The sequence below is a fragment of the Sinocyclocheilus rhinocerous genome, unplaced genomic scaffold (assembly GCF_001515625.1).
Source record: "Sinocyclocheilus rhinocerous isolate Xijiao unplaced genomic scaffold, SAMN03320098_v1.1 scaffold317, whole genome shotgun sequence".
NCBI classification, from domain to species: domain Eukaryota; kingdom Metazoa; phylum Chordata; class Actinopteri; order Cypriniformes; family Cyprinidae; genus Sinocyclocheilus; species Sinocyclocheilus rhinocerous.
Window position 1 is genome coordinate 426,307 of NW_015633534.1, and position 8,201 is coordinate 434,507.

General features: G+C 38.1%; 1 protein-coding gene across 2 annotated transcripts in view; it reads left to right on the forward strand.

Moving 5' to 3' along the window:
• Positions 1 to 8,201, forward strand: part of LOC107744243 (hsp90 co-chaperone Cdc37-like 1) — a 21,555-nt gene that overhangs the window by 10,387 nt on the left and 2,967 nt on the right. For both annotated transcript variants that reach the window (XM_016557773.1, XM_016557772.1), the window contains exons 2-7: positions 1,092 to 1,361; positions 2,429 to 2,525; positions 2,611 to 2,726; positions 2,817 to 2,939; positions 6,295 to 6,468; positions 6,877 to 6,948. In XM_016557773.1, coding sequence (XP_016413259.1) covers positions 1,107 to 1,361; positions 2,429 to 2,525; positions 2,611 to 2,726; positions 2,817 to 2,939; positions 6,295 to 6,468; positions 6,877 to 6,948 — 837 coding nt within the window. In that variant the 5' untranslated portion in view covers positions 1,092 to 1,106. The remainder of the gene's footprint in view (positions 1 to 1,091; positions 1,362 to 2,428; positions 2,526 to 2,610; positions 2,727 to 2,816; positions 2,940 to 6,294; positions 6,469 to 6,876; positions 6,949 to 8,201) is intronic.

Here is an 8,201-nt window from a genome sequence, read left to right on the forward strand (position 1 = left end):
TTTAATACATTGATACTGTTAAAGGGGTCCTATTGTGCTCTTTTACAAAGTCTTGATTTTGTTTTGGGGGTGTACTAGAACATGCTCTCATACTAGGTTGTTCGAAAAACACATTATTTTTCACATATTTTACATTATTTCAACACCTCTCTCCCCAGTCTGGCATGAACGGCTCAAATAGTTCCTGTATCAAATGAAGGCCCGCCTTCTGAAATACGAATTGTGCTGTGATTGGTTAGCTGGGCCAGTATGTGCTGTGATTGGTTAGCTGGGCCAGTATGTGCTGTGATTGGTTAGCTGGGCCAGTATGTGCTGTGATTGGTTAGCTGGGCCAGTGTGTGTTGTGATTGGCAGCACTCGGCGCCTGGTCGGGAAATGTCATGCCCCTTACCATAGCCGTCTGCGAGCTTCAGTGTAAATATTGCGTCAAAATCAAATCAATTTGAGCGTGATTTAAACCCGGATGATTGTAACCACTCTTAAGTTCGTCTGCCTTGGGAAAGCTAGTGTGTTTCCGACATAGTGATAACACTCGCTGCATTCTCTAGTGCAGCTCAACCCGGTCTCGTCCCATTCGTCGATATTTGTGATATCACAAATCCCGGAAAATATGCGTTGTAGTCCAAACGAGTCGTTCGTTGTAGTTTTTGAAAAGTGATTTCTGTTAAATAAAATATCTCCTTTTGAAGTGGACTTTGAGCTTTGTAACTTTGCAGATCTTTTTTATGCTCAAACAGCAACATTACAGTATATAACATATATACGGTATGTGTGTGTAGTTATATATACATAATAAGTATACACACTACACAGTGCACGCACACACATATTATGTAAACAAAAACCTTTATTTTGGATGCCATTAATCGTTTGAAAGCGCTAATCCTTATATATTTATAAACAGCGGGAAAATCAGCATCCCTGATGGTTACAAGTTCAGTGCAACTAGATTTGTAATGTCACTGTCATTAAAGACTGAATCTGGTTACAAAACCAAAACAATGTTCTTTATAAACATATGAATCTTCCATGCAGCCTGTAATGATTTGTTCGAGGCTTTGTGACTGTTATCTCTCTGTGTCCCATCCCAGCCCAGTGCGGAGAGCATGGCATCTCTGTGCCTGAGTCAGCAGCGCTGTGTGAAGGCCTCGATCGCGTCGCAGTGGCAGCTGGCCGAGGCGCAGGACCAGCTCTGCGGTTTGGAGCTCCACAGCTCTGAGTCTGTGGAGCAGGAGCGCGCCCGAGCCCTGGCCTCCTCCGCGGAGCTCTCGCAGACCGAACAGGAGTGGAGACATAAAGAGACCATGCTGGGACGGAGCCCCACTCTGTGCCCCGAGGCCAGCCGAGATGTGTTTGACAAGGTATCTCATATCAGCACTCTAGAAAAGTCTTATATTTATCAGAGCATTGAGCAGGATACAGACCACTGTGACTGTGATCTCAGCACTGAGCTCGGAGTCTAAATATAAAACACACAGCAGCATTTCCCCTTTAGAGGCCTGTGATGTTTTGGAACGGAGCTAACAGCAAATATATGAATAAAATTAATATCTATACACTTATGTTTGTTACTTTCCTTTGAACAGCTAAATATACACTACCATTCAAAAGTATGGGGTCAGTAAGTATTACTTTTCATTCAGCGCTCAAATATTAAATTGATCAGTAAATCGATCATGTCAGTAGAGACATTTATAATATTTCTATATATGTATATGTACATATGTGAAATAAATGCTGTTCTTTTGAACTTTTTAATCATCAAAAGAATTCTGGAAAAAGTATCAAATCTGTTTTCAACATTGATAATAATAAAAACATTATTAATAATTGAGCACCAATAATAATTAAGCATCAAAGCAACTTTCTGAAGGATCATGTGACTCTGAAGACTGGAGAATGATGCTGAAAATTCAGCTTTGATCACAGGAATAAATTACATTCTAAAATGTATTCAAATAGAAAAATGTTGTTTTAAATTGTAGTAATATTTCACAGTATTACATTTTTTTTCTGTATATTTGATCAGATAAATGCATTACAGAGACTTCTTTCAAAAACAGTAAAAAATCTTCTGGTAGTATAAACTTTTTAAATAGAGACTTCCACTCAGCTATTAGTTCAAAACGGAATGTTTTTAATAGTTATGTTTTTTGCAAACCAAACACTAGCATTATGCTGACTATCCTGGCCACTCTTTTCCCTATATTGAATGTGAATTAATAAGTCAGGAACTCAGGATATTGTTCAAAAATAGCTTGAAATGGCATTCCTGAACTATTTATTCAACAAAAGCGTTAGTTACTTCATTGTTAGTGGATAATAAGCTTACACAAAATAAATATTCTGTAACACATATTGTTTAACACATTATATTATAAGTGCACATGTGTAGATTGCTGATGCCCCGTTTCTCATTGTTTCCTAGAGTATCATAAACCGTTCACAGTCTTGGCCTAATGAATCCGATCACGATAAGAACATAAGCTTCGTCCAGCGTAATGAAGAACTCTTGAAACATTTTGGTAAGTCATGGAGCTTGATTTGTGTGTTTATTAGTGGAGATTGTTCATCTGAATTGAGGTTGTCCTCTCTGTTCTGATTGGACAGGTATGTTGAGGAGGTGGGATGATAGTCAGCGCTTTCTAGCAGAGTACCACCATCTCATCTGTGAAGAAACGGCCAATTATCTGATCCTGTGGTGCTTCCGTCTGCAGGCAGAGCAAGTGAGTGCATACAAGCTGTACTGTTTCTACAGTATGTACCGTGTGCCTTCATGACCTACTACTGATCCTCATTGTCTGGATCTTCTGCAGAAAGAGGCATTAATGGAGCAGGTGGCTCATCAGTCAGTCGTCATGCAGTTTATTCTGGAAATGGCCCGCAACACTCAGCAGGACCCACGAGGCTGTTTCCGTCAGTTCTTTCAGAAAGCCAAAGTAAGTGCAGACATCACCTTCAACCTCTGCTGCGCTTTTCCCAGTGGTGTTTTGGACAATGCATTACACATCTTTCACTGTACATGACTTATTCAGCCAGAGAGGTACAACAGCAAGTCCTCAAGGTTATTCGCAAAAATACACTACTGGTCAAAGGTATGGAATAATTAAGGGCTTTTTATTTTTGAAGGAATGCTCACATGGCTCAAGATGGTGCGATTACATATTGTGAGCGGTTGCACTGGCCGACCACCGTGTTGTTCAACTCATAAGCGCTGCCGTTTCTGTTGAATATGAGAAACATCAAACGGCAAACGAAACGAAAGCGAATCCAAACCGGTCTGCGCTGCGCAGCTCAAACGTAGCACGGACCGTTTATCAGCTCGGACCGCAACGCAAACAAACTTGTCTGAGCTCAGAATAGCTTTACTCGGGAACCAAAGTTGATTCCGCGACACTGTTGCTGCTAGGGCTGGGAAAATAAAACGATGCATCGCGAATCGAGAAATGATTCAGCATCAATTCTGAGATTTTCCGAATGCATCGCGATTCTTTCTCGAGTCGATTCTGAGCATAGTTTTGAACAGCAGATGGCGCTGCAGGCTTTAGAAACAGCCGTACTCTGCTTGTTTCCAAATCCTTACACACACTGAACCTAAAATAATCATTCATAAAATTTGAAAAGGTTGAAGCGAATTACAAGGGTGTTCACAGTGGGCTGTGTTTACATTAATCTGCCGTCATAAAAGCATTCTGAGCCGAGGTGAAATTACAGACTCAGCCGAACGCACAAGCGCTCTTCAGCACTCTTCTTCATGAGCATTTGAGTGTGCGGATAAAAACTCGATTAGAGCGCCATCTGCTGTTAAAACCTAAGCTCAGAAGCGATTCCAGAGAGAATCGCGATGCATTCGGAAGATCTCAGAATCCATCCACGCATCGATTCTGCATCGATTTATCGTCACAGCCCTAGTTGCTGCACAGATCCAGTGAGAAGCATTTGAATTTGCCGCCCAATAAATAAGGTTGCTGCGAGATCTAGCAAAGTCCCTTTAAGGCAAGTCATGTCACTCGGCGGCCATCTTTGAAACGCCTTTCGGGCATGCAAGTGCAGCTCCTATCTCTTTGAATGGGGAAACATCAAATTCTCCAAAACTGTTCACTAAGCTTACGATTTAATTTCATATTTGAAATCACCAGAAATCTGACAAAACAACTGTATCGTAAATGTTGTTTATTTCGCTCAAATAGCGTTAAAAAAGCTTGTTTCTCAGGCTAGACCAGCCAGAGCGCATGCACAGTCCTAGGCGCACGTCTCGGAACGCTGACTGTTTCTATAGCAACCAGGACTTCTAACGGCAGCTGCAGGGATGCGCTGACCTTACCGATTAGGGATTGGCTCTTTTGCTCAGAAGGCGGGGCTTCGTTCGATAGAGCGGCCATATTGAGCGTTGCATTTCTCCCCATTCAAAGCACTTCTTGGGTATTCTATAGTCTTTGGGTCTAGTGAGAATCATTCAAATTCTGCTCAGAATTCTCTGTTATAAACAGCGCTGACGTACGGCAGAAAACCAGAAGTATTAACGCTAACTGTAACCATGGTGTTGTGGCAGAAATAGACAAATGTTATTACATTATTAATTTCCGGGTTTGTACAACCTTTTGAGAGAGAATTTTTTTTCAGTGACTTAACTATTTCCAGCACTTTAAAGCTCTAAAATGATCCAATTTGAATGTTATTTTTAATGGGATGACCAAAATATACTTTGTGGTAAACAAACGCTTATGTAAAATTTAAAAATACATAAACTAACCATTATAACCAGTAGATGGCAGCAGAGGAGCACTTCTTGGCTTATTAGTCATTCATTTCTACTTTTTGCTTTGTATTTTGAAATGATAAAATCACATTATAAAATATAAAATCAAGAAATCAGATTTATTTTTTTCGAGTTGTACACTTTTTTTGTGTATGAAGTAAGAAAAGTCACAAAGTGCCTTGAAAAACAAACTTTTCTTCAATTTGCGACTAAATCACACATAATCACTGAAGTTGGTCAGTTCCATATAATACTATAGAAGAGAAATGGTACATTTAATAAGAGTGGAATATATAAATGTTCTATGTAAGAATTAGATTTTGCACATGTTACTGTTGTTAATAAAAGTACATGTTGTATGCTTCCCAACTCAAGCTTAGTGCTTTACTGTCAAATGTCTATAAACAAGAAATGAACATGTAATATTATTTGTAACTGTACTTATTAATGCAAAACAATAGTAATTTTATGATTAAATGATCTATATTTTTAATACTCCCACACACCATCCCCAGTGCTACCAGATCTGCTCCTGGCGCCACTGTCTGTTGGACACTGCTCTCAAATGTTCATCTGGAGCCCTGGCTCACCAAGCCTGCATTTGTTTGATCAAAAATACAATAAAAATAGTAATATTGTGAAATAATATTACAATTTAAAATAACTGTTTTCTATTGTGATGTATTTTAAAATGTAATTTACTCATGTCATGCAAGGTTGAGTTTTCAGCATCATTACTCCAGTCTTCAGTGTCACATGATCCTTCAGAAATCATAATAATAGGCTGATTTGCTGCTCATTTCTTATCAATTATTATTGGTGCTCAATTATTAATAATGATTCTTATTATCAATGTTGAAAACTGTTATTACTGCGTAATATTTTTGGAAGCTATTTTAAGGATTCTCTGAGATGAATATTGAAATATAATTTTTTTGTAACATTATTAATGTCAATATAATGAAAATAAATGTATTGTATTCATTTTTTTAAAGAAAAAAAATGTACCACTATTACTAGTTTACTATTCAACTTTTAAATGGTAGTGTATTGCGATTTCCACAGAAATATTAAGCAGCACAACTGTTTTCAACATTGATAATAATAATAATAAATGTTTCTTGAGCAGCAGGTCATCATATCAGTATGATTTCTGAAGGATCATGTGACACTGAAAACATTGCGAGTAATGTTGCTGAAAATTCAGCTTTTATCACAGGAAAAAAAATTACATTTTAACGCATTAAAATAGGAAAAAAAGAATAGGAAAACTTTACAAATGTTCAAAATGGAAAAACTCTTACATTGTAATAATATCTCACAATATTTTTGATCAGATAAATGCAGCCTTTCGTGTAGTCAGTCCGAGTGAGTGTGAGTGTTATGCAATAATGTCAGTGACCACTAGAGAGAGACATGACATAACTGAAGTTCATATTCACACATTCATCCAAACCTCTTTCATATTTGCACTGAATGCATTTTGAATCATATTTATTCTGGTTTGCTCTTCTTTTTTTCTTTCTTTTTTTAAGGCAGGGCAGGAGGGATACTTGGACGTCTTCCACACAGAACTCAACGACTTTAAGCAGAGAGTTAAAGAGTATACCATGAAGTCAAAAGGAGAAACCCCAAAGGATACAGTGCACCAAAACACACCGGCAGGCTGTCGCCTCGACCCCAACGAGGTTTTGGAGTCTTTGCCACCGGTACGAAAGATTATTGAATCTCTGAAGCCCATAATATATTTTAAAATGTAATTTATTCCTGTGAATTTTCAGCATCATTACTCCAGTCTTCAGTGTCACATGATCCTTCAGAAATCATTCTAATATGCTGATTTGCTGCTCAAGAAACATTTCAGAAATTATTATCAATGCTGAAAACAGTTGTGCTGCCTCATTTTTTTGGACACTGAACAATTGTTTTTTTCTTTAAAAATTCAAAAGATCAGCATTTATTTGAAATAGAATTTATGACTATGAAAATGTCTTTACTGTCACTTTTGATCAATTAAATGTGTCCTTGCTGAATAAAAGTATACTTTTCTTTTCAACTTTTCAACACTAGTGTAGCTAGTAACAAAATCTAATCTAAGTCAAATGTTGAATTTGCAGGAGCTGAAAACATGCATCCAGATGCAGGATATGCAGATTCTTCAGAACGTGCTGAGCAGCATGAACACGCAGGTAATGCTGCAGCTTTATGCTGTGAAACATCAGAACGTGTCAACCATTCTCAATCAGGTTCTGGTTTGTCTTTTTTTATTATTATTAGTGCTGTCAAACGATTAATCGCGATTAATCGCATCCAAAATAAACGTTTTTCTTCCCATTATATATATATGTGTGTGTACTGCGTTTATTTATTATGTATATATAAATACACACACATACAGTATATCTTTTGAAAATATTTACATGTATATACATTTATATATTTATATTATTATATTTTATATATATGTTTAATATATAAACATAACATATTTTTCTTTAAATATATACATGCATGTGTTTGTATTTATATATACATAATAAATATACACAGTACACACTAATATATTATGTAAACAAAAACTTTTATTTTGGATGCGATTAATCGCGATTAATCGTTTGACAGCACTAATTATTATTATTCATGTTGAATAATAAATGGTTCTTGGTTCCCAACCCTTCAAATCAGGTGCAGTGTTACAGCTTAAGGCCCCGATCACACCGAACGCGTTTTTTAGGTCTGAAACTTTTTTGGTGACTTTTAAAAAAGAGCAGTGTGTTGCGTTTTTTTTATGTTGCTTGGCAACCACCAAATCAGCTGTCCTGTCGGTCTAATCAAAGGATTATAGCGCGAGCGCTCTAAAATCTTTGGGTTTTGCTGTTAAGTAAACTGTCATATTAGCAGAAACCTTCAAAAATACAGCTCCGGGTAACACGCGACAGACACTAAAAATTTCTCCTCCATCATTGCAGTCTCCAGACTTTCTAAGCCACGGTAAACTTTCGTCATCACAATGAAAGGCCCGCCACACCGTTCATTCAATTGGACAATGGAAAAAAACGTGAAGTCGGGCGCTTTTTCTGCTCAGAGTTGCTTTTTTTTTCAACTTCAGGCGCTCAGAGCGCTCCTGCAAAAACGCGAGGCGCAGCAGGCGGCGAAAACGCGAGGCGCACAGGGCGCATAATAAACAGCGCGCTGAACGCTCACTGCCAACCGAAAACAATTTTAAAAAGGCGCCTCTCACTGCAAAAAACGCGTTCTGTGTGATCGGGGCCTAATGGTGTGTTCACACCAGACGCGAATGTAATTATTTGCGCGAGTAGATGCATTTTAGACGAGAATAGAGGCGAATTCGCGCCGGGCGACGCGAAATGCGCGACGCGTTTGCCGGGAACGCACGATATTCGCCTCAATCGCGTCTTTCGCGCAAGTTCAAAAATTTCAA